The 25000-nt window shown below is 50.5% G+C and overlaps 3 protein-coding genes across 9 annotated transcripts in view; 2 read left to right on the top strand and 1 right to left on the bottom strand.

Moving 5' to 3' along the window:
* Positions 1 to 299, top strand: part of LOC126576074 (protein shifted) — a 5088-nt gene extending 4789 nt beyond the window's left edge. For all 3 annotated transcript variants that reach the window (XM_050237301.1, XM_050237216.1, XM_050237383.1), the window contains one exon: positions 65 to 299. In XM_050237301.1, coding sequence (XP_050093258.1) covers positions 65 to 189 — 125 coding nt within the window. In that variant the 3' untranslated portion in view covers positions 190 to 299. The remainder of the gene's footprint in view (positions 1 to 64) is intronic.
* The window catches only part of LOC126576258 (5-demethoxyubiquinone hydroxylase, mitochondrial), a 4532-nt gene extending 3182 nt beyond the window's left edge, over positions 1 to 1350 (bottom strand). The window contains exons 1-2 of the mRNA XM_050237505.1: positions 920 to 1350; positions 405 to 858 (exon numbers count right to left, since the gene is read on the bottom strand). Coding sequence (XP_050093462.1) covers positions 428 to 858; positions 920 to 1064 — 576 coding nt within the window. The 5' untranslated portion in view covers positions 1065 to 1350 and the 3' untranslated portion in view covers positions 405 to 427. The remainder of the gene's footprint in view (positions 1 to 404; positions 859 to 919) is intronic.
* Positions 1351 to 3692: 2342 nt separating this feature from the next.
* The window catches only part of LOC126570109 (serine/threonine-protein kinase Doa-like), a 30227-nt gene continuing 8919 nt past the window's right edge, over positions 3693 to 25000 (top strand). Inside the window, exons 1-3 of one of the 5 annotated variants that reach the window (XM_050227643.1) lie at positions 3693 to 3913; positions 6268 to 8479; positions 15164 to 15407. In XM_050227643.1, the coding sequence (XP_050083600.1) occupies positions 6549 to 8479; positions 15164 to 15407 (2175 nt within the window). In that variant the 5' untranslated portion in view covers positions 3693 to 3913; positions 6268 to 6548. Of the gene's footprint in view, positions 3914 to 6267; positions 8480 to 15163; positions 15423 to 20045; positions 20281 to 23487; positions 24344 to 24998 lie in introns of those variants that run through there. The other 4 variants (XM_050227635.1, XM_050227651.1, XM_050227660.1 and 1 more) reach the window with 4 other exon arrangements.

Genomic DNA, 25000 nt, shown 5'->3' with positions numbered 1-25000 from the left:
GAGATCTCAGAAAAAAAAGTTAGCAAACCACTAAGCCATCTTGCTCGCTCTATCGTACTTCCAGGTGAGAAGAAGCAACGTATTGCTGGTGGCCGGAGCAGCAAGAGCAGTAACATGACCAACATCACTACATCGACGAGTAGCTTCAGCAGCGACCTTACCATCGGCACCAAACTTCCAAAGATCTGAAATGCGGCCAGACAGCAAGCGATTGTGGATCTCTCCTCCCTGTCTATCTATATCTTTCTCTCTTGACGTATATGGTGCGAAACAGTGATAATAAAGTAAAGCGAACAAGTGCTCTGGAAGGCGTATTGTGACCCAGGTCATTCCGACATACAAAGGAAAAAAGGGGACGCGACAAGCGCTAGTAAATGGGATCGGTGGGTAGCTGATATACTTACGCCTTTATGCGAGACCAATGATTTTAGATTCGTTCCGCTATTTTGATGGCCGTGCGGCAGCCAAATTTGATCACATCCGTGAGGGCTTGATAGAAGGGGGCCTGCTCGGCACCGTGCTCGAGCCCAGTGTCGTGGTGTTCCTGCTCCTCGTCTCGGAAGCGCCGTATCGTCGCAAGCAGTTCCTTGTCGACAAAGGTTGGATCGTCCATCAGCTTGCGCAGTTGATCGTTGTAGTGTTCAACGATGACCGACTCGACGGCCACTGTGCACGCCATCGCCGCTTTCTCTCCGAGCAGCGCGGTACCAGCTCCGAGTGCGAACCCGGCCACGTTCCAGAACGGCAGCAGGGCTGTCGGTCTTGCCCGATACTTGTACAGCAGCCGGTCGAATTCCTCCTTGTGCACCTTTTCCTGTTCCCACATGTGTTGGATGGTTTTGCCTGCCTTGGTGTGCCCTACAAAGTGCAACAGTCCAATGAGAAATACCACCCACAGAAGGGTTCGGCGCCGGCTTACCAAGAACCGCCATCTGGCCACGGTAGATTTGATTTGCGCCGACTTCGCCGGCATGATCCACCCGAAGAACGCTGTCGATCAGCTTAGAGCAACGCTGGGTCTGCATTCGCTGGCCCGTATGTAGTTGTCGGGTAATGTGGAGCATCGTCTGCGTTGCTGCTGGATAACTTTGTAAGCGAAATATCCGTCCACTTCAATTCAATCCGAGACTCCAATGAACGAAGACAAAACACAGCTTGTAAAATGTGGTGGCGACCACTTCAATTATAACAAATTTCACCGAATAGCAGCTACTTTTTTACTCCGCAATTGACCACAAATGTCTCGGTGGAGACTCCTACGAAAGTGTGCGGTTTTAGTGACGATTTCACAACGAGACGTTTGGATTTCGGCCGATTTCATAACAAAACACCCGACCACCATACGATTGTTCACGGCTTGTCTACATCCTCCCAGTTAGCAGTAAGCAGTGAGAAGAATTCTCACTATGGAAATCTCACTATGGCAGTCCGGTAATTTTTCGCTAACTTTACGGAGACTCACCCAATGAACACCAATGAACACTAAATGAACAGTGAGAAGATCTTCTCACTATTTAGGTGCTTATTCTGTAACTTTCGATTACGATGGCCTCAGGCGTTCGATTCATTTGGTTCATTTTATGTTCATTTGGTGTTCACGATCGCTTGCATGTCGAGTGCATTTTTGTGGTCGACAGCTGGCGTTCTGTTTACATCGAGCATCGAGCATCTGAAAAACAGTTATAGCGTCCTGATTGTGCTTCAATAATTTCTTTCTGCTAATCGTATACTATTATTACAAAGGTTAAGTCGTTTTTATACCGAAAAAAACAAGTTAATTAACAGTTTTTTTACTTCAAACTGTCATTTTGAATTGTTTATTGTTTTCGAAACGTTTCGAAATTCGCATGAATCATCGAACGCCTGAGGCCATCGCAATCGAAAGTTACAGAATAAGCACCTTAAATCTTTAGTCTTTCTGCAGTTTCCGTCTAGTCTCCGGAATAGCGATCTTACGGCTAAGAACCCGCGAAAACTAGAGGGTAACCAGAAAGGCCACGTACAACGGAGACTAGAACATGAAACATTAAGGACTAGGCCAATGTATGCCCACATATGAGCAATAAAAATAAAATCACAATTCGACGCAATTCTTGCATCCAAAACATTGATAAATAAAATTGAGCGTCTATGGGCCGCTTAACACTTTCACGACACTTTACTGCGTTTTAAGCGGCCCATACACGCTCAATTTTATTGATCAATCCTTGCAACTTGCATGCTTTGACGTAAATATATTTATGTGTGTGGGCTATGAAGTATCTCATGTATGTTTGCCTTTGCAAACTTTCGACGAATTGACGAGTTATCTGAGTATGCCATTATCATCAGGTTGTTAATCGACGGTTTTGCGTCATTTTCTATCAATCTATCTTTAAGTTTTTATCATGAACCATTGGCAAAAGGACGAAAAATGGATTTGAAAAAAAAACCCTTAATCCACAGTCCCGGACCCGGAGCATTTTCGATCGTTGTTTTAACTCATTTCTAATCAACATAGAGACGTGAACTTCCGGGTACCCTCCTAAAATTTTATTTTCTATCGAACTATCTTTTAGTTCTAATATTTAAGCGTTGGCAAAAGGACGAGAAAAGGACATTTTAAAAATACACTCGTACGCAAGATCTCGTCGTCTCGGCATGGATGCTCGAAAACTCGTATGCTCGTATTTTGTATGCAAACACATGTAAAAGCATACGGGTCTGGCCAGACCCGAGGGGTGCGGGATAAGGTTTTAAAATAGGAGTGCGGATGAGGGTTAATTAATTAATACAATTGTATTCATCAATGTTTTTGATGCAGAAATAGCGTTTAATTGGTTTCCGGCGTTTCGTCCATCAACTTGCATGCAAACATTGATAAATAAAATTAAGCTTGTATGGGTCGCTTTAACCCTCATCCGCAGCCCTATTTTAAAACCTTAATCCGCAGTCCCGGGTCTGGCCAGACCCGTATGCTTTTACATGTGTTTGCATACAAAATGCATACGAGTTTTCGAGCATACAAGCCGAGACGACGAGATATTGCATACGAGTGTATTTTTAAAAAGTCCTTTTTTCGTCCTTTTGCCAACACTTAAATATAATAACTAAAAGATAGTTCGATAGAAAATAAAATTCTAGGACGGTACCCGGAATCTCAGGTCTCTATGTTGATTAGAAATGAGTTAAAACAACGACCGAAAACGCTCCGGGTCTGGCCAGACCCGTGACTGCGGATGAGGGTTAAAGGGCCGGCAGGGGGACGGGGCGGGGGTTGTTTGTAGGCGCGAACAGGCTGCTGTGGGCTTCCAGCACGCAATCGGCGAGCAACACCCGAACACCGCGCCGAACGCGCTCTCCATCGCATATTCACAGATTTTCGGTTTATGCCTCGTGTCGGCCACGAAAACAGAGCCCACGACCACAGCTCAACAGCTCGTCGTTCGTCTCTGCTTTGCTACTACTCCTCCTCAACCGCACACATGTGGCCCATGCGTACGCCGAGAAAGCACGCTCCACCACTAGCAGCAGTAGCAGCAGCTCGCGATCTCTGCGCCGAACCAGACATCTCTTGTAGTCTTCGTAGTCGTCGTCGTCGTCGTCGTCGTCGTCGGTGCGGCTCGGGGTCATCGGCAAAGGCAAGCAGCCGCCACCAGATGCAGCTCGCTCTGGTTACCACCGTGCGCGCACACTGGAGCGCCCAAGTCCACGCACAGTCAAGTGACGATCAGCGTGAGGCACAGTCGACGTTCGCGCTACTCGCGCCACTTGCTCCTCGCGGCACGACACAACGAGTAGTGTGCTTCGCCGACGTTCGTTCGAGAGATCTCGTCCTTGAACCGCATGTGCTCGAGCGAATGCGCGAGCGCGCGTGCTTCGCTTATCTGTCTACGCGGTGCGGCGCAACGTTTGCAGTGCCGCGTCGTCTCCAGTGAGTCCTTGGCCTGTAACTGTGCGTTCTTACCCCTGTCAGTGCCATCCCGTGACAGTTCCAGTGACAATGCATTGTTGGGCGAAGGAACTGTGCCAGAGGTCGATTGCAGAGGATTTGAAAGCCGAGTGAAAGCTATACTCGAGGCTAGGAATGCATCCCGGGCTGCCCTGCCATGTGATGCAAGTGGAGGTGCCAGGAGGAAATTGAAATGTACAGTTGGAGGTGGATGTTGCCCAGTCTGCCACTGGACAAACCGAACATTCCAAAAAGTCACCGAACCATCGGCTCTACACTAGCGCGGATTGCGGAACTATGTACTACCCAGTCTCTCGCGTGTGTTTGAGTGCGTGCGTGCGTGTGTGTGTGGTGATGTACTACGGGGAAATGTAGTAGCGATAGTGCCTAGCGTATCATAGCACATGGCGTCGACACTGTTGGCCCCTGGGCCCAATCGTAAAGGCTCGCACGTGTTGTTTTGTATCTCGCTTTCCTTTCCTTCCTTTACATCAAACATTCAGGAAACAACCGTGAAATTGTGCGTATTTTGGCGTCCTTAAAGTAAAAAAGAAAAAACATTGCTACAATCTGGTTTATGTAGGTGTAGGTATGGTGCCTATGTTGTGCGTGTACATTGCAACATGCGTTGCTGATAGCTCGTCTCGCACCTACCACCCTCCAGCACCCTCGCAGATCGCGGTGCCCATCTCTGCTACCGGTCGGTCGGTTACAGATCCCTACAGTAGGCCCTGTAGGGGCGAAGGAGTTTGCCGCCAACGTGGGTTGCGGCGCTGGTTGGCCTGTAATGTGTTGTCTGGCGGCCTAGGTGGGTGGGTGGGTGGGAGGCTTCTGGTCTGCTTTTTTGCCTCGTTTGTTTGCGCTACTTGAGGTCTCACCGGCATCGCGGTGGTGGGGAAGCGTCGATGCACCACCTGCCAAGCTTGAGCACGAGCTCCAGGCACTTACTGGCCGTACTGGAAGTGGAATCAGCGAGTGTGAGGAGTTCCGTTCCGGTTTGCGTGAAGGTGGGGCCCTAGTGTCCGTTAATTGTGTTGGCGTTTTCGTATCCCACAGCGTGCAGGAACCGTGGTAACCGTTAAAATTGAGCACGTCTCGATTCGATTCGAAAATGTTGCCGACCCGAACCGCCCAAACAATGTGTGCACATATGTGCTGCACGGGAAGAAGATGATGCAGCGCTTGCTCTCCCCGCCCGAGTGGCTCTGTCAATATGCATCTATGCTTTCTTCAATGAGACCGAGAGGGAAGGAGGGAGAGGGAGAGAGAGAGAGAGAGAGAGAGAGAAAGATAGATAGAGAAGGGTTAGGGTGACAATGGTCCGCGTCAATGTCGATGCAGCGTGGTCATCTGCGTTGATCGCGAGATTGCGGACTCAATTGACCAATTAAAGGCCGCCAGACGGCTCTCCGACGCATCCGCACAACGCGTCCTTCAGCGTACTGGTTGAGAAGAGCTGTTTGGATGCAAAATCGAGCTGTAGTCTACACATTCGATCGGTGTGCGCAATGTTGCATTTGCACACACCAGACAGTTCAGTCGGCCCGACAGACAGACACAGACATGCATGGGCACGGGCACTGGCCCAGTCTCTAGCCGGCTAGCATCGTTGAGCCTGGAATTGTTTGATTCGATTCCACCCTATTAAAGCGGGTCGCTAGCGTCGGTGACCAATAATGTCGCCAGCCTGGGTGTGTGTGTGCGTCAGCGGCTGGGTTTGTTTAGTGCACGGGAAGTGTGCAGTTAGCGAGTGAGTGAGCGAGCTTCACCCTTGTGTAGATAGCCGTAGCCGGACACCGCTAGGCTAGCCATACACTTATCAGCTTATCAGCCGCCACCCGATAACCGGCGCGACAACCACCCTCTGTCGACGAGTGCTGCGCACCGCGGTTAGTCCAGTGGTGGTCGTCCAGTGCTGCTAGTCCGACAGTGCTTCAAGCATTTATTCCGGTTCGGCTCTTCTCAACTTTCACAGCGCAGGTTGCGCCACGCGCGCACATCCTTGATAGAGAACATCCGAGAGAGAGAGAGAGAGAGAGAGAGAGGGGGGGATTTTTTTTGTTGACTTTTTGGTAGCGATCCAGCGAGCGAGACGAGATGTGAATGTGACTCAGGCCAGTACAAGATGGCCGGAACAGTTCACCAAGGTTAATCGCTCTGGTTTGCTCGATGGACTCGTAGTACTGAGCTGAGTCACCGTCAATCTCGCTTGTTTTCGAACGAGGAAGGATGCAGGAGGACCCCAATACCATGCGAATTAAATGTCTATTCCCTCTCTTTCTCTCTCTCTCTCTCTCTCTTTCCGTGTCTGTTCATGTGTTTTGGCGTTATCCTAGAAAGGTGCTCCATTTGCTATCGGTGCTTGTGATATTAGCTATCGTGATACAGCGACCACGAGAAGAAACGAGCGCTAGCAAGTGGTCTCGCGCGCACACCATTCAACCATCGTCGCCAATCAACAAACGCAATGCGAATAGCGCAAGGGGATCCTGAGCTGACCGAGCTAACATCGAAGTGACACTTCCCATCCGGACAGTCTCCCGGAGGGGGGGGGGGGGGGGGGCGAGCACACCAGCAGCAGCACTAGCAGGACGACAGCGAAGCGAAGGATATCGAGATGTCAAGCAGTGTATCAACACAATTATTCGCAACATCCCACCACCACCATCATCATCACCATCATCACAATCAGTATGGCTTGTTTCGAGCTAGTCCGGTTGACAGTATCGACGCATGCCAGGAAGGAGACAAGCAACCGGCTCAGCTGAGCTACACCGATCAACCGCCGGCCGGTCGGACTGTTCCATTCACCTCTGCTACCACCCAGATGACGCGGTTGGCGAAAAGTTCACACCGACTTCGACCCTCACCAGGGCAACAGCAGCAGCAGCCGCAGGTGCTCCAGCAGAGACAAAAACCGGCACCAGAACGGCGGCCACCGGTGCTGATAGCGGCCACCCCGGGGCTCCAGTCATCCCGGATCATCCGCTCGGCGCGTCGCATCATCGAATCGCATGCCTGGAACTGCCGTTTGGCCGGCTCGAATCTGCCGGCAGGTTCCGCCGGGATACAGACGGGGGGCCGGCATCGGCACGATATCCGTAAATCGCCTGCTCCCAGCTCTTCCGGTACGTCGGTGGAATCGATCGTACCGAAAGCGCCCACCACCAGCAGCAGCAGCAACAGTTCAGGTGCCGCCGTCCTGCTACCTCCCCCCGCTTCACCACTAACCGCGATCGGTCCACAGAAGCGCTCCTACAACGCGCGCAAACTGCAACCAAGGATCGTCTCGAGTCGGACGCTCGGTAACACGAGTGGGCGTGTTACGGCCACCACCGTACCGGTGGTTATGCCCGAACCCACATCGAAGACTGGGTGCATCAGCAGCGGGCAGCGGGTTAGTGGTGGTGGACCAGCTGCTGCTAGGCGGCAGACGGTTGGTACAAAGCCGTTGCTTCATGCCGGTGCCGGTGGTGGCATCCACAGCGACGTTTCCAAGTCCAGCATGACGACGACGACGACGACGACGGCGAGCCGTGCACGTAAACCTCACCTAATCGCCACTCACGAGCGCAACGGGAGGATGCAGCGAGAAAACAATGAAAACTGTCATCCCCTGCATCAGCAGCAGCAGCAGCACTCGAGCAACGGCTTACTAGTGACACTGAGAACTGCGACAAAACTAACGCTGACGCCCTCGGCGAACAGCACCACGAACCGGTGCTGGACCGGTAAGCACCCAGCAGCACCGCGGCTCGCCAGCACCCCGGAAACGTCACCGGTTACCGTCACCAGCCCGTTCTCCCGTGGGTTTCCGGAGGGTTTGCCGTTTGAGCGGGAGTTCTACCATCGTCGGGAGCCACCGAGACCGCAACCATCGGGCACCATCGCGAGCCGGCCAGAAGGGGAAGAGGAAGACGAACGAGTGGAGACTGTACCGTCGGAAGACGAGGAAGAGGAGGAAGAGGAGGAGGAGGAGGAGGTGACGAAAGAGCAGGAACCAAAGCTAGACAAGACTCGACTGAAACCTACGATCTCGCGGCCAGAGTGGAGTGGTACGAAGGATGATCCCGTGCGGGACCAGGACTACTGCCGGTCGGTCCTATCGAGCATCCAGCACCAGCGGCAGCAGCAGCAGCAGCAGCATCGGCTCAATGCACTAGTAAGCGAGCCAGCGAGCCAGGAGGTGGCTAGTAGTGTGGCCGGCACCACGGCACTGTCATCCACGCCGGTGGTGCAGTACGGTCACATCGATCATAGTAGCTTCTACTACAAGTTCGAAAGCAGCAGCAGCAGCAGCCGTAGGGCTCATCACTACGGCTACGGCAGTCTCTACGGCAACGGGCGGAAACGGTTGGAGCAGGATGGTGCAGGTTCTGGCTGGGAGGAGGAGGAGGAGCAGAACAACAGTAACAGTGATGATGACGATGATGCCGATGCCGATTGCGAAGGATCGGCAGTGTATGTGACCGTCGCAACGTGGGTTCCCCGGTGCAACCAGTTACTGGAATCGGCGCCAGATGACGCACCGTCCCGGGTTGAGTACGAGTAAGTTGATGTTTTGCTAGGATTTCCTTACATACAGTATTGTTCGATAAAATAGCAGCGCTAGTACGTTACGCAAACTTACGCCCTGTACTCGCTCAAATTTGTGTTTTAATCCAAATTTAAAGCATGTTTTAGGAGTATTGGAATCTGAAGAAGACGTTTTGACTTTATTTTCGATCACGTATCGCTTTGGCTTTAAAATATAACCATAAATTGCTCATACCAGCTAAATCAGGTTGGTCGATAAAATAGTAGCGCTAACAAACTGAACGATTTCAAATGAAAAAAAATCATTTTAAAATCTGTTTCTGGATCAATTTTTTTTAGATTTTCTTATAATCACTCATATCTGGCTTTGGTCATTCTTAGGATTACACAGGGTATTTGTTATCCTTGAAAACCTTTGAACATCTTTATTCTGTTATTCAATTTCCTGTTTTGGGGGGAATTGATTGGTATTTCAGACCAAGCAGCGTTTACCATAGCCCACATTTTCTTCAAAATGTTCAGTATTGCATTCTTAATGTCAGGGATAAAAAAAATCAACCGATTTAGGACGAGGAAGGACATAGACCATTCGATTTCGCTGTCGGAAAATTTGGCCTTTGAACAGTCACTGGTGTTTTGGGGTCATTATTTACGATTTATAAAACCATTTTTGGGCATTTTGTATTCATCTCTTGAAAACATACACGTTTTACATGTTATCGACGTAATTTGATACATTTATGGCCTCTGCGATACAATGAATGGAGCATACGCTGCAGTGTAAGAAACAACTCCAAATCATGTTTTCGAGAAATCAATTTTCTCCGAGATTACGGCGTTTTTTTGGATCGTTCTTGTGTGCAGAGAACATCTTAATGACCTTCGCTTTTGTTTGGAGTCACACAGTTCGACATTGCTTCCATCTGTTCATATTATATTTCTCTATTCCCTAATGAATCAAAATACTAAGGTCATATTACAATGTAAACATTCAGGAAGCATCTGTAATTTCATCTATAATTTTTTTCTTGACGTTCTAGTGAACTTATTAACTTAATTACAACAGTTTCTACGTGTTAAAGTGCTGTTGAAGAGATTTAGTACAGCTTTCTCTCCTCAAAAAATAATCTGTCGTTCGTTCTTCGTCGTTCGGGCTGCCTATCCATCAGTTTGAACGATGTTTTTGTCGCTCGCTGAAGACATTTTGACTCGTATTTGAACTTTTGAACATGATATACACTCTCAACAAATCCTTATGCAAACAAATGCATTTTGTGGTAATTTTGCTTTCGTTGGTTATCGCACGTTTGTGGCCATACCATCTTGATACCAACAATCCTTTAAATAACCCAACTCATTGAAAATTAAACGTGTGTTCGCTCCTCCAAACTACTATAAAAATACGCCAATCTCTTGCATATGACATCATTATTACGGTGGTTTTTTTAAAAGCTCCTATTACTTTAAAAACAAATTCGTATATTAGCGCTACTATTTTATCGACCAACCTGATTTAGCTGGTATGAGCAATTTATGGTTATATTTTAAAGCCAAAGCGATACGTGATCGAAAATAAAGCCAAAACGTCTTCTTCAGATTCCAATACTCCTAAAACATGCTTTAAATTTGGATTAAAAACAAATTTGAGCGAGTACAGGGCGTAAGTTTGCGTAACGTACTAGCGCTGCTATTTTATCGACCAATACTGTACTTGGGTAGCTTTGTAGTATTGCGCTAATCGGGGGTTAGTGTACGCAAGATGAAGAGGATTCACCACCAGAGGACGAAATCGTTGGATAGCTTAGCCACGGTGCCAGCCAGCACCAGCCAACACAGGCGAGAGAGAGAGGGAGAGAGAAAGAGAGGGCGAGAGTGAAGAAGTGTGATCAAAGGGAGTGAGAAAACAAAACGGGAGGAGAGAGAGAGAGAGAGCAAGACTGGCTTGGGTAATGAAACAATCTTTCAAAAAGTCACCAAACCGGTCCACACCTCTACTTTGCGCATTTGCAGGTTGATCTACATCGCGGTGTGCGGAGTTGCTGCTGTTGCTGCTGGATCGATCCTAGGGTCGCTAAATCCAACGAGCTTGGTTTCTTGAGGTGGCCATGTCGGGCCATGAGCCCTGCTCGGCGTTGCATGATCCGATTTGGCAAAACGTCCAAGCTGCTTTAGCTCTGACTCACTGACGGTGTACCCGTAGTCAGGCTAAGCCATTGCTTTGGATGTTTCAACCCACCACTACTGTTGTTAATGCTGCTGCTGCAGCAGTGCCCAGAACACCTATCTCACCATATCGCTGGCTCGGCACGGTTACCAGCTGGGTAGCAGGGCCCTCCGAACACCTTTTGACGGACTCAGAACCTGCTCAGAGCTGCGAGCTGTCTGCGACGGCACTCGCTACACCAAATTCGTCACGTTGCCGGCCGTATAGGCGTCGGCACTTCTGGCGTGGGCCACTTCGTGCAAAGATAATCATCTAGATTCTGGTTCTTTCACCGGACCGGGAGGAGCCAGCCATTTCGGAGAGTGGCATTCCATCCTTCCAGCTTTACTTGCTTTTTTCCAATTACACGCGCTCCTTCTTCCCCTTACGTACGCAATCGCTTGCGCTAATGTGGTTGATCTTGCTGGTGAAGTGGTTTTCCGTCGGAATGTTCAGCGTTCCTTCTGTATGCACCCTTTTGGCTGCAAACGAATTGACAGCGCAGGAGCAGGTCTTTGGCCTGCCAATCCCACTCCGGGCTCGGTCGCGGCGAGCAGCACGCACCGGTGAAAGATTCACCGAAAGGCCAATCGGGCGCGTGGGTGAAACCACCGGCTGACGCCAATGCGACTGGCCAACGGCCTGTCTTCTGGCCGGGGCTGGCAGTGGTGAAGAAAGGTGACGCTGCGTGTAGTTCAAGGCCACGCCAGCAACGTTGCTTCGAGTTCCCTTCCGCTCGCTCTCTTGCTCTCTCTCTGTCTCTCTACCCCACAAACATCAGCATTGTCTCTGCATGTCTACCAACGACAAAGTTCCGGGCAATGGACGCCCGGGACAAAGGAGTTGCCGCCGATTTCGAAGCGAAATAACCAATCGCATGGCGCAATCGCTAGTGCCCTAGTGTGATGTGTCGGAGTAGCAATGACTGCTGCTAGACTGCCGTCACCTCACAGACCAATCTGAGCTGGCACATGACCCCCCCCCCGGGGCCAAGGTCGCTGGTAACACATCGATGCAGGTTCAAGGGGACATGGCACTGTTTTTTTCTCTTTTTCGTTTGACCATCACCAAGCTATCCGCGAATGCGAATGCGGATGAGGGGGTCTCGTGCATGCATGCATCGCATCGCATCGCATCCCCGCGACCCACGGCAATGATCCGGCAGAGAATTGTAAGAGTGTAGTAGACACACACCTGCACCCATGCCTATATATGAATAACATCGCGAACACCATAAATATCACCGATCATCGCCAAATACGGAGCCCTGCGCTTCGCACTCGCGCCGGACTGGATGAACGGACTCGGCCCAGTCGCACGCATACCACGGTCACTGGCAGACTGGCAGACTGTCCCGTGTGCCCGGATTTGGAGGCCATGTTGGAGGTCCTACGAGCCCCGTACCAGCGCCGGCTTTCTATCCGCGGAAGTTCCGATCAGTTGCCTGCTAGCGCCTGAAGGACGTTCGTTAAACCCTTTTTTATGACCGCAGACGGTTTCGACATGTGTTGCGGAAGTGTGACCAACGAGGAAGTGCGAGCGAGTGTGACCCAAAACCCGCAAGTGTGTCAAATCGAGGAGGACTTTGTGATTTTCACTCGTTGGCGTATGTACAATGTTGGCCTGGGCACCTGGGTATTGCTGCTGAATCGCTATTATGCTTACCGACGCTAGTGCTTGGCGTACAACCACTAGGACTTTGTACGCTTTGTGTCATGGACATGGAAGGGGTTGTTTTCATTGCGAGCTAGCTTACCTACTAGCCTCGTCAAGAGCACTCTGCACGGTATAATACCAAATTCGGCAATATTTTTAGTCGCCAGCCAGTTCCAAGTAAAAGAAGTGGAAAAAAAGAGCACTGCAGGGTGCAGGGATGCACGTCTAGACTATGCGACGGGCTCAAGTTGAAGCAGCGCGGGGGGAGGTATAGGGGGGGGGGGGGGGCGGTGCAATCTTGCTCACAAAAACCGGTCGTGGTGTCCCCGTCTTCAGAAGACCTTTGGCGTCCTTCAGCGTTGATCGTATCGCATCGGTTGGCCCTGCTATTCGTCAGCCACAATCCAACACACCTCCGTGCTGCACACAGGAGAAGTGTAGCAGTAGTACTAGCAGTTGTTTTTTTTTGTCGGTGTGTTGACAGTAACGTGTTACATACGATGGTGTGGTCATTTTCGAAGTGCGTCCCTTAATTTCTTAACTAGTTCTCAATATGGCACTTTTTTACATGCCGATTCGTGCTGGGCCGCTGATCTTGCGCAGCTAATTTAATAATATTAATATTTGCTAATTTATGTTAGCAGAATCATGCTGCCTCGGGGACCTCGGGTACTCCGCTCAATGAGTTGAGGCATTATTTGCAATCCATTTTTATTAGATTTCGCCGTTTTGTTCCAGACGCGGCGGCATGTGTTGGAAAAGACAATAGAATTGAGCATACTGCTGATGTGCAAAAAGGAATGGGAAACTTTGTTGCTTGTTGATTAATTTAGTTAACTGGTAGTAACCCTTGTGTCGTAGCTTCCATCTAATACTACTGTGTCGCGAAAGTATAGTGAATTTCGATTTATTTTGCAAGTTCCTGCTTTATTCCTCCAAATCTATTTCGTCCTGGAAACTTGGAAACAAAAAAAACTTGAAACTCGACTTGAAAAAATTGACTTTAGGGATGGCCTTCAGTTCCTTCTTCGCAGCCGCTGGAATCTATTCTATCGTTTCAAAACGATGGCCCCGGAGCGGTCTTTGGCCTTTTTTAATAAGCAGAAGACACATGGTGCTCAAGCGATCAAGCGAGTTCGGTGGTTTTGGAACGATATGAGTAGAGTTTTTGGCGAAAAAGTCGCAGAAAACCAACGCATTTCGCTGGTACCAACGGTACCAGTCGAGTTCTGACGCGTTTGAGGCCGAAAACATTTTTCAAAATGCAATTGATGATTTATCTGAATATGCCAATATCACCAGCAAGGTCTCTAGTTGCTAATTGACGGGTTTCCAACACCAAATTTATGATTAGTAGAGCGTGAGCTTTGTCAATTGACGTTCATGGTCGCCTAGGACGTTCATCGGCTTCAACACGTTCCTGACCTTCCTGGCAGTCTGTTGATCACTTGTTAACATTTTTATTTAACTTAGCGTAGTTACCAAAAGCTTTCTACATCATTCCTTACCTATCCGCAAACCATATTTTATGCAAATTCTTTAGCCAATAAATTTAAAAAAATGAAGAATTCGCATTTAAAGAATGGAACACTTAATAGTTGGCCGCATTTTTCTACTCACTGTATCGCTCCTAGTGGTCACTTTGCTACTCTGTTGGTGTCTTTTTAAAGGTCATAGTCTTTTCTTTTAGTTATAAAAATCTTTAAAATCGAACCATACCTTCAAAAGTTATCGCCAATGGAACACGAAGGGTAAAAAAAAACTGCACACTCACTATGAAAACTAAATTTGACTGGAGTAAAAACCCTCGTAAAACAGCTTTTTGGCAAAAACCAGGAGATAAATTTGACATTAGCAATCATAGAGGGAATGCGATAGTAAGGTTTTAGTTTATTAACGTAGATAAAATTGCCAGTAAACAGCTCATTTGGCAAGCGAACTGCAGTTGTAGTTTGAAAACAACGGGTGGTTTCATGAACGGCTGTTTGTACAAAGAATACTGCGTGGAAAAGATCATTCTACCTTGTATTAAGTCTCATAAAGGTCCCTTTAAATTTTTGGCCCGATTTGGCAAGCTGCCATTACAGCACAGAGATCATAAAATGGTATCGAAACAACAGCATTGATTTCAGACCAAAAATCTTCAAACCACCAAATTGCCCACAGTAACGTCCAATACAATCATATTGGGCTATTATGGAACAAAAACTAAAGAAACAATGTAAAATGATAAAAAATCTATCTGTAATGTACAAATGGTGGGGAAAATGGCTAATGAGACTTCTTCCACTATTGCACATAAAACCAAAAGTGCGTAAATTCATGCGCAACGTGGCCCTATAATTTAATCGCAATTTTTTGTGAATAGCTGGATAAAATACCTATAAAATTACACCTTTTTCATGTGTTTAGCTTATTTCTGGCCTGAGATGTGCCCTATTTCATGTGGCCAAATGCTAAGTGTTCCATGCTTTAGTACCTCACAAAAAAATCATATCTCAAATACTAATCATTATTTTGACGTCAAACTTGGCATGAATGTCAATCACAGTCCTGACAACCAACAAAAAATACGAGAATTAAAAAAAAACGTCCATACGGCTAAAAAGAGTACCCATTCATTTTACTTTCGTGACACAGTAGTATATTGATGTTCCACGATTGAATGATTTGAACTTGATTTGAATGATTTGAATTAGCAAGAGAGCGAGAGAGAGAGAGAGTTTTCCAGTTTCTAGTAGTCACAGTTCTGGGTCATCGCGACAGCTTTAGAGTGATTTGCTATTAAATCTATTTCGATTCATTCAAGCCTTTACCTCCATCGTTTTGTTTTGCAGTCTATCGCAGCCCGGTGAAAAGTGGCGCCGAATGGGCAATGGGAAACACCACGTCGGTAAGGAGCACCCTCGCCGGGATGATCGCATCCCGCTTCACGATGACGGGTCGGTGACGACCAGTGGAAGCCACGGTAAAGGTGAAGGAAACCGCTCTATCGCCCGCGGCCGTCGCTCCAAGGGGAATGGCCGTGCGACGGCGGACACCCGCAATCCGCCGGTCCCTGCTGTCGCAGAGGCTGCCAAGGTAACAGGGAAGGGGGTGAGTACACACGCTCTCAATCAGACTGACCACTCCGGTCGAATCGCATGATATGTGCTGTTGGTGACGACATGTTGTTAGCTGCTGTGATGTATATATGGTCGAAATCATTCCAACGGTGCTGCTACAGCGAACACATACAAACACGCCACCTGTCCTGCATGCCACCGGACACCGGACGACTCTGGGCAGTCTGGCTGTGGCTAGGCCAGTCTGGCCCTTCCAGCCTTCCTCCTGTTCCTCCCAGGGGGCCTGAGGTGTGGTACCACAGGCGCGCCAATACCGATCAGCAGCATCCCAATATTAAATCCGATCAGATGAGCGCAACAAACAACCTCCACCGAGCAACACATGCACCTCACATAGTGGCGGGCACATGCGCACCTGTTGACCGCCAACCTGGGACCGCGCGGAATAGATGCGCGTCATTTTGGCGCTGTTGCGACCGCGGTATCGCCTCGCCACGGCCACCAAACGAAAGCGGCCGAACCTCGGTCGGTCGTACGGATCGGAGATTGCGATCGTAATCGGAATCGCGATCGCGAGAGGAAAGGCGCTGCGCACCCCGCGCCCCTTTGTCACGTCACGTGTGTGAGGTTTGGCCGTTTATTTTTAGGCCACCCGCCAATCCGCCCTTTTCCCTCCCACGGTGCACACACACACACAAACATCGACCATCGGATACCGTCATTTCCCCCAAAGATATCTACACGAGTGTAACCTCACCGGCGCCGCGGCGAATTACTTGGCCACATTACTTGCCAATTTTGCTTTCTATTGAGCAGGGCACCGGTGTTTGTACTACGCTCACAGGTTTCAATTTCTCCATCCCGAAATATCGCTAGAAAGAGTGGTTGTCTATCACACAATCATTCTATCGCGGGCGCACACCCAAAACCCTAGGTGTGCGAGATGCGCGGGGAAATGTGGATTTACTCTCTCACTCTTTCTCTCTCACACACTTTATCTCTTTCTTCTCCCTCTGCCTAGCTAGAGGAGATGAAGCAATGTCGTCTGCGACGTACGACAAACCTCGGTGCCGCGGTGGCCCTGCCAAAAACCATGCACCAGCTTCTGTCGCCTGCGAATTAGTACAGTTTCGGTTGTAGCCGCGCATTGAGTGAGCTTCCTCGGTTTCAGCTGAACAAACAAAAACAAACCCAAATAGGCGTGCGCTCGACAACCTTTAGTTTGATTACTCTTACTTACCCCGGTTTTTTTTTGGCCCGTTTGGGGCGTTTTTGTTAGTTCAAACGGATCAAAAGGATCCCTTTTTTCGGGTGTGTGTGAGTGTGTGTGTTTGTGTGTGCTGGGCAGGTTTCGGGCAAACGTGTGCTCGTCGCTCGCCTTGTTTTTTTTTGCATACGGGACTGTGGTGCGCGGTCGCCGCTACTCTTGCTGCTCCTTGGCGTTGGCGCGGCGCGGATGGTTTTCGTTTAGCAAGTTGCAACTTTCTCGATTTTCCGCCTGTACGTACGGTACGGAGTGCAGTGAGTGCGCGCGTGTGTGCAGGAGTGTGATTGGTAATCGTGCTTCAGTGTCCAGGCAGACGCGCCTAGCGGGTTCGCCTCCAGCGGCAGCAAATGCCGCCGATTCACGCCCTGTAAACAGTTGCATCTGGTAGATTGGGTAGCTTTTGGTGGAAGTTGTCGACTCTCGCGAGCTCCAGCTGCACCAATCAATGCCGCCAGCTAGCCGGGACCATCCAGTACGGCACTTCAATCAATAAATAACCCATTCCTAGATAAGACACAGTGCAGTACAGTGCAGTGCAGGTGCAAAACGAACGCAGTAACTGGTCACTGACTGGCTGGCCGGATTGCGATCGCCGATCGGCGGTTGGTCGGCGTTCAGTGTCAGGTTCTTTTGCAGACTCTCACTCTCTCTCTCTCTGTCTCTCTCTCCATAGTAGTTTCAGTATTCCAGGGCCTATTCCCCAAGACACCTCCTTGCTCCAATAGTGCTCCAAACTATGTCCAGTGTAGGTGTTCAAATGCAACCGCAGCAACAGCAACAGCAGCACAGCAGCAACTCAATCATGGTAAATCACAAAGCTCTACCAGGTGGCAGAGCTAAAATCCCCCATTTTTTTCCATTGCATTACCGATACCCGATGCACCGGGTACGTAGCAAACGTGTTAATTCCCCAACTCGATCCCCTCTGGCATTGCAACAGTATTCAGCGGCGAAGCAGCAAACGAACGGCACGGAGCCGGCGGCGGCAGTAGCAGCAACCGATCGTAACAAGCGCTCCAAGTCGCCAGCTCGATCCCCTGATCTGGGAGCGAATGTCGAAGTGGCTGCTCCTGGTGTTGTTGCTGCTGCTGCTGCTGGTGCCGTCACCTCGAATACACCGGGAACACCGGGTGCCACCATCCGCGGTAGCGGACCGAACGGGGAGCTCACGCTGAAGGACATACCGGTGTCGGGCATATCCTTCCAGGAGATCTTCAAGCCCGATCACGAGGGCCCCCCGGTGACGCAGGTCATCATCTACAAGCCCAAGTCCGGCAAGGGGCAACCGACGGCGAAAGTGATCGTCACGAAGGTTGTTGGTCTGTTCCGTCGACGTCTGTTCGATGTGCTTGCCTGCCTGTGAGTGTGTGTGTGTGTGTGTGTGTGTGTGTGTGGGAGGACTTTTTGTATACGTCGAATGTCCCTTTTTTTCAAGATGTCAATAACTGCTCGTAAATGTTGCAACAAAAGCGTATCTACTTCAGTATCCTTCTCGGGCACGGCCTCATCAACACGCGTGTGTTGCGAATACAAAAGAGGATACACACATAGTGATTGATAGAATACTGGCTGGCCACTTTCCACGCTCTAGTACCTTCGAGGTGGCAGGCGCGTCGAAGGTCGGTCGTCGAATATAGCCGCCTCAACGGAAGAACGCGCCTTGTACACGAGAGAAAGCTCTCTCTGTCTCTCTCTATCTCTCTCTGTAGAGAGATGACGGAATGGAAATGGCGTCGGAAACCGCGACAGGAATAGGAAGCACCCTGCCCTATGCCACCACACGCGTGACGCACTTGACCTTTCTTGCGACGACAAACGCGCTGGCAACCCTTAGCAACGGCTGCATGACCTCATGCCATTTGCAACCCCCCCCCCCTCCCCCTCCACCCACCTGTCTCGTATGCGTCGTTGCCGTTTGGCGTTGGTTTTGGTTGCTTGGTTTTTATTTAAACCCGATGTGGCCGTGCCCTGTGGCTACCGGTGGGTAACAAGGCCAGTAGATGGGTCAATGCGATGTTGTACCATTGTGCACCCTAGTAGCATAGCGATTTGCGATCATTGTTTGCCTGGCTTGGCCTGGCCACCAAATTGGCACCGCCTTGCCATGAGGGGCAGCTTAACGAGGGAGATCCTCGCTGGTCTTTGAACAAGGATCCGGCTGCTGGCGTCCTCACGCTGGTGTGCGAGTGTATGTTCGGCAAAACAAATATCTCTCTACCCTCTCTCTCGTTCGCTCCCTCGCTCCATTGTTTTTTTTTCCCCGGTGGTATCGGGGAAATGTTGTTTGTGTTTTGATGGCAGTTTGGGGGGGAGGTAGGGGTGGAAAATTGTCGTGATAAAAGGAATTGCGCACTACAGCCCCCAAAAATTCCGCCCGGCTTGGGGGTGGGGGGTGTTGGTTCCCACATAAACACATGCACACACACAAACACACAAACAAACCAACGGGGATCCCCAGTCTTGAAGGAGTCCTCGAAGCGGACGGGCTATGGCAACAGAGGAAGAGAAAGACAGAGAGAGAGAGAGAGAGAGAAGGAGAGAGAGAGAGAGAGAGAGAGAGAGAGAGAGAGAGAGAGAGAGAAAGAGAGAGAGACCACACCACGCAGATCGACGCAGATGCGCGCGGCTTGAAAACTATTTTTAAATTTCCACATGTGTCGTGCATGATCTCTGTCTCTCTCTCTCTCTCTCTCTCTCTCTCTCTGTCTCTCTCTCTTCTCTCTCTCTCCTCTGCGGAGGTTTTTTTTTCTTTGGGAGGTTGTTTTTTTTTTTTCTTTTGGATTTGTGTCAAGGGCCAACTACGGCCATTACGCCCTCTAACCCTCCCGTTTCGGCGTTGCGGTTGCTCCTCCTTGAGTACCACCGATCCTTATACCGTGCGCATCACCGATGCACAGTACAGTGCGCGCGCACGCTTGCGTGTATGAGTGTATGCAGCGAATAAGAAGAACCTGAACCTCATCTTCTTCGTCTTGTTTCGGGCAGCCAGAAGACCCCCTGCACCGGTGCCAGCCAGCCGGTTGTGGTTTGCCGCGCAGTTTTCCCACGCGCTCACACCGCGTCCGAAGGAGGTCCACGGCGAACGTTAACGAGCGCGCCTGGGTGCCTGCGGGTGTACGATTGTATGTGATCGACACACGATCAGTGGAAAATGATCGAGCACAGCTTCCGCCACACATTTTCTCATTTTTGGGTTTGCTTGGGCGCTAGTACACACTCCCCGTGTGTGTGTTTGTGTGTGTGTGGGGGGGGGGGGGGCTCAGTTTTGAGCTATTGCTGCGCAGGCGACCGGCCATAGGCCGTTGGTGGATGCGCGCGCGCGCGCGCGCTCGCTCGCTCGCTCGCTCGCTCGCTCACGCCAGCTCGCCCATTCGCGTTCCGGATCACCGGAGTAGCCGCATTGCGTGCCGTCGTCGTTGCCGTCGGCTGTAGTTTAGTGTTTATCCCGGTGCTTTGCGGGTGGGTCAGCGTTAGCGGCCAGTCGAACTCGCGAGCATTGTTGTTGTTGTAGTTCGGTTTGGTCTCGAGCATTCGGGAGAGACAGGGAGCGCGTGGCTCCTTTTTGATTCCTCTCGCCACTGCCCAAAACCCCCCCCATCCTCTTCCCGCCCTGTCGACGGCTGTAAGTGTTTGCCCCCTCCCCCCCCCCCCCCCCCTTTTCTTACGAATGGACGTCAGGACCTTCCCCAGGATCAGCAGATCAGCAATCTCGTATTAGCAGTGTCCAGTCAGTCATTGATCAGAACGTGATGCGTGTGTTTGTGTTTGTTTATGTGCAAGTGATATGTGTACTGCCGTCCTACAGGACATGAAACTCGACAACCCGGAGTCAGTGTCGAGTTGGCACCTGGGCACCTTCCGAACCTGTCACCCTCGATGGTGCTCGATGTTGACGGAGTTCGGATCGCCACTCAACTACCTTTCCACCACCACCACCACCATCGCCACCACCATCGCCATCAGCACTAGCAAAAGAGTTGCCGAAGATTTCCACGATCATCCAATTTTGTTGCACAACCACAGCCTGGGAGAAGGTTTGGAGGGGGGGGGGGGGTCGGTTGATGCTTACTAATAGTACTCTGCCACTCGCCCCCGCACTTCCTGTTGGCTGAGGTTGACCGGTATGTGACGTAAGGTGCCGCGTACTGAGGCGATTACGATCGGTCGTAAACGATCTGCCAGCCGCGAATGGGCCAGGGGCCAGTCCTCTTCCGTTCTTGCGTGTTTGTTGCCCAAGGACTCGCCAGTAGTAGTTGTGGCAGGGCAGCACCAGCGTTTTGCACTCAACTCTCCGTTCAGCCCAGAGCCAAGATTTCTTCGGTTGAGGGTGGTAACATTCGAGAAATTTTTCGCGCCTGCCGTGTGTAGGTGTTGGTGTCTGGTGTTGTGTTGTACACGCACGATCACGCACCACCCCGGCAGGGGCAGATTCGGGAGCAACGACAACGACGACGACGACCGCGACGTCCCTCCTGCGTCGTCCGTGGCGTCGTCCTCATCGTCGACAGGGCAAGCAGCTGACTCGGCACCCCCGCGCCACGGCTTCTATCTACCTGTCAACCATGGCTGGCATCTCTGAATGGGTCGCGCACACGGACACGGTCCGATTAAAAATAAAACAAAACCGTTTGAACGCGCAACGCTCGTATATAGTCCGCGCATGCGTTGCCTGCGTTGCCTGGGGTGGGTTGCCTGGGAAAGTGAGCAGCGAGCCGCACGGCGCTTCCGTTACGCGTCCGTCCGTCCGTCCGACGACGAAAAACCATCGCTGCAAGTCCCTAAAAACCGAGCAGAATAGCAGTATGGGAAAGCAGAAGGAAACTGTGTTGGAGTTGGAGGCTGCGGCGGCGGCGATGGCGGCGGTGACGGTGGCTCAGATGCTAGTCGGTGAACGCTACCTCACGAAAATAAAACTACCCACCTTCGAGTCCGAGTGCCACACACGCTTTCACGGCGCATCTCACGAAGTACGCCGCGGATACGCAAAGGCGGTTGGGGGGGGGGGGGGGGGGGGGGGAGCGAATCTGTTTTGCTGCCTCTGGATGCTACGGCGACGAGCCAGAGCCCAGCACACGCATAGGCCATCGGCCAAGGATACTTTTGCTTCCGTGCTGGCGATCCGCGTCTTAAAGCCACTCGCCTGCCTTGGAGTATATCTGTAGCAGGTCCATGACCAGTGCCAGGTGCTCGTGTCCATCTTTCTTTTCCATCCCCACGGCCTTTTATCTCCGTGGGCAGCGGCTCGCCTAGCGAGCAACAGCACAGAATACAGCGAGGAAATGCCTTTTTCAGTTCAGTTTCAGTTCAGCTGGGCGCACCACCCGAGAAGAGACGTAAGCAGAAGCAAAGGATTTCCCCTTTTTGTCCTAGGGATTAATTTGGGTAAAAAAAATAGCTCATTCCTGACGACTTTTTGCGAGGAAACCAATCAATTTTCTTTTTTCGAGCGACGTTCCCATTAAACTACAGGTTTGCAGCAACAGATTGGTTGTAGTTTTGGGGAAGTTTTGTTAAAAACTTCAAGCATGGCATTAATTTTTAGAAAGGCGTGTTTTTGCAAACATGTCCTTTTTCCGGTGCCCTTTACTAGCCGTGTGGGTGTATGCGAATCAATATTCTTTTTAATAGATTATAAGTTTGTCCAGGTAGTCCCGATGATTTTTTGTTTCCATTTCCATTTTTTACACGTTTGGCAGAGTTTTGCAATTGAAAAAGTGATGCTTTTTACGAAGCTATCTGATCGCAATAATTGAACATAATTATTTAAAAAAATCAATGTTTTTTGTACTATGTCAAGGGTATCGACTTTGAAAACGTTGGTTTTGGGAAATGCGCTTCAAAGTAGCGAGCAGTGCATTGCACGAGGCACGTCTTTAAAAAAAATCAATATCTTTGTCAGTTTTACTTCGATTGATTCATAAGATTTACACCATATTGCACTGAAATGATCAGCATTCATGTAGAAAATGATTGTCACGGTAAAAAAAAATTAAATACCCAACCCCCCTTAACTTAATTGAAACTGTGGATACAAACTAATTGACATTGCTTCGTAATACGGATAAATAAACCAACTGGGATAAAAATGACATCAGAAAGGTTATCCCGCTATGCCTGGACTGGGAACAGGTGCGCAGGGCGCTAAACAGATTGTAACTAAAGCAGGCGCCTAGTACACTGTGTAGCTGTAGCGAAATCTGAAGCAACCGAACGACGTGTGTCAAGGCAACGCTAAATCTCTTTCATCCTTTCTTCTGCCATCCCGGGAGCCTACCTCTCTCGTTTTTCATATTTGAGTGTTTTTTTTTTAAATATTCGATTCGCATTCAGCGCACATTCCGCTTTGCCCGGTGTACGCTCCGCTGTGTTACGGCGCACCATAACTGCCCCCCCCCCCACCCCCCTGTGTTTGTTCGCGGCGTACGATCCGTTTAACGATCCACCCAACGGTCGGTCGGACTCGCACGAGCTGTTTTGTGTAAACAAAAGCAATGCGGAGTGTTGTTGTTTTTTTTTTATTATTTTTATTTTTGTCGTTTGATCGGTCCACTGGAGAGACGGAGTAGTCGGTGTGTGTTCTTGGCACGTGTGTGATTGTCGGAAAGGGAAGGTCCTCTCGAAGGCAATGCAGTTGAGCAGATCTCAAAAAGAGTTTCGCTCTCATCGGTTCTTATCTTTGTTTACTTTCGCCTGTGGCTCCATCCACAAAATCGCCACCTCGCCCCCGCTTCCCCCCTTATCCTTCGCCGGTAGCCGATCCACCACATGTAAACGGCAAATTTCAGACCAAAACCAAACAACGGCTTCGTTCCGGTTTTTTTTTTAATAGTGCCCGCACCCACAGCGATCGAGTAGATCATAAGCGATAGGTGGAGGTGGCGTCCAGTTGGTGCTGCCGTACTCAGCAGGTGCAGGTGCAGGTGCAGCACCGTGGTCACGCCAGATCGCGAAAAAAAACACAAACCCGAGAGTTTTCTGTGAGGTTATTCAGTGCCGGGAAATATCGCCAACGGCAACACCGTGGTACTGCTCGCTCGACTTGCCGCCTTGCCACCAGACCGTCCGTTTTGGCTTGTCTTAATGCCCAACGGTTGTGACGAGACGCGGGGCTGCCGATAAGCGACACGAGTTCGCCCGAGTAGCTGCGCCTGCTGTCGAAGCTTGGCTGTGTCGAGGGCCAACAAGGAAGGAGTAGTAGCCGTGGTTCAGTTTTTTTCGGCTGAAGAAGAACGCAATTGGCCGCAAATTGCCGAGGGGGGGGGGGGGGGTGGATAGGCACCACATTCCTTCAACCACGAGCCGCGAACCGAGTGCGCGAACATGGCCGCTTCGAATGTGGCCGGCAGCGGCGGTAGCAACAGTTCGCTGATCGATAGCAACCGCACGGGATCATCGCTAGTGCTCGCCGGATCCGGCCCCTCGTCAACGTCCACGTTGGCGCTACTGTCCGGGTCGTCATCGACGGTGACGCCCGGTAGCGGGTCAGCGGCGGCCCGCCGCCGCTACGTACGCAGCAACACGGCCAGCGTCACCCAGCTACTGTCCGACAGCTGCAGCAGCATACTGCAACGGTTCCGCCGCAACCCCAGCGAAAAGCTAGACCACCAGCTATCGTCCTCATCCTCGTCATCGTCGTCGTCGTCCTCGTCGCAGCAGTTGAAGCGACCACAAACATCGTACCATCGGTAAACACCATCGATTTGTTTTTTTTTTTTTTTGCGATCCTAGAAGTAAAGTGTGTGCCGCTTTTTGGGGGGAACCACGCCCGCGGGGCATTCCAGCATTCTAGCAGAGAGAAGTAGAAGTTACTACCTTTTGGGCCTTAGTGAATGCCCTGCCCTCTGTCATTCAGCGTGTGTGTGTGTGTGTATGTGTGTCTGCTGAAGGCTGGTTGAAAGCCCAAGGCCCACCCAAATAGCAACCGACGAGACGGGGCAGGGCCACTGAGCTCGCAGAAAGAAGCCGATCTTAAATTGGCAACGCACCGATCACGACCGAAAACGACGACGCAGCCGCCATGTTGTGTGTGTGTGCGGGTGTGTGTGTGTGTGGTGACCTGACCTGAGGTTGTGGTCGCGTACGTGCGCAGTACGAGGCGAAAGGCTCGTCGTTCGGTCGATCGGTCGGTGTCTGCTATACCTCCTGGTATACAGAAGACCTCGGCGTGGAAGGACTTTCCGGAAGAGGATGCGCGCTTGAGCAAGGACGCTTTAAGATCCAATGAAACGCAGACTCGCCCGGTGGTGTGTTGTGACCATTCTCTTTTATCTTTTATCGTTCTTCCCCCATTGGCAATACTTCCGCCCGTGTGTCCGTTGCGTCACCGTCACCGACTGCTAGCG

The sequence above is a fragment of the Anopheles aquasalis genome, chromosome X (genome assembly GCF_943734665.1).
Source record: "Anopheles aquasalis chromosome X, idAnoAquaMG_Q_19, whole genome shotgun sequence".
In the NCBI taxonomy this organism is placed as follows: domain Eukaryota; kingdom Metazoa; phylum Arthropoda; class Insecta; order Diptera; family Culicidae; genus Anopheles; species Anopheles aquasalis.
This window is presented reverse-complemented; position numbering and strand designations above follow the sequence as displayed.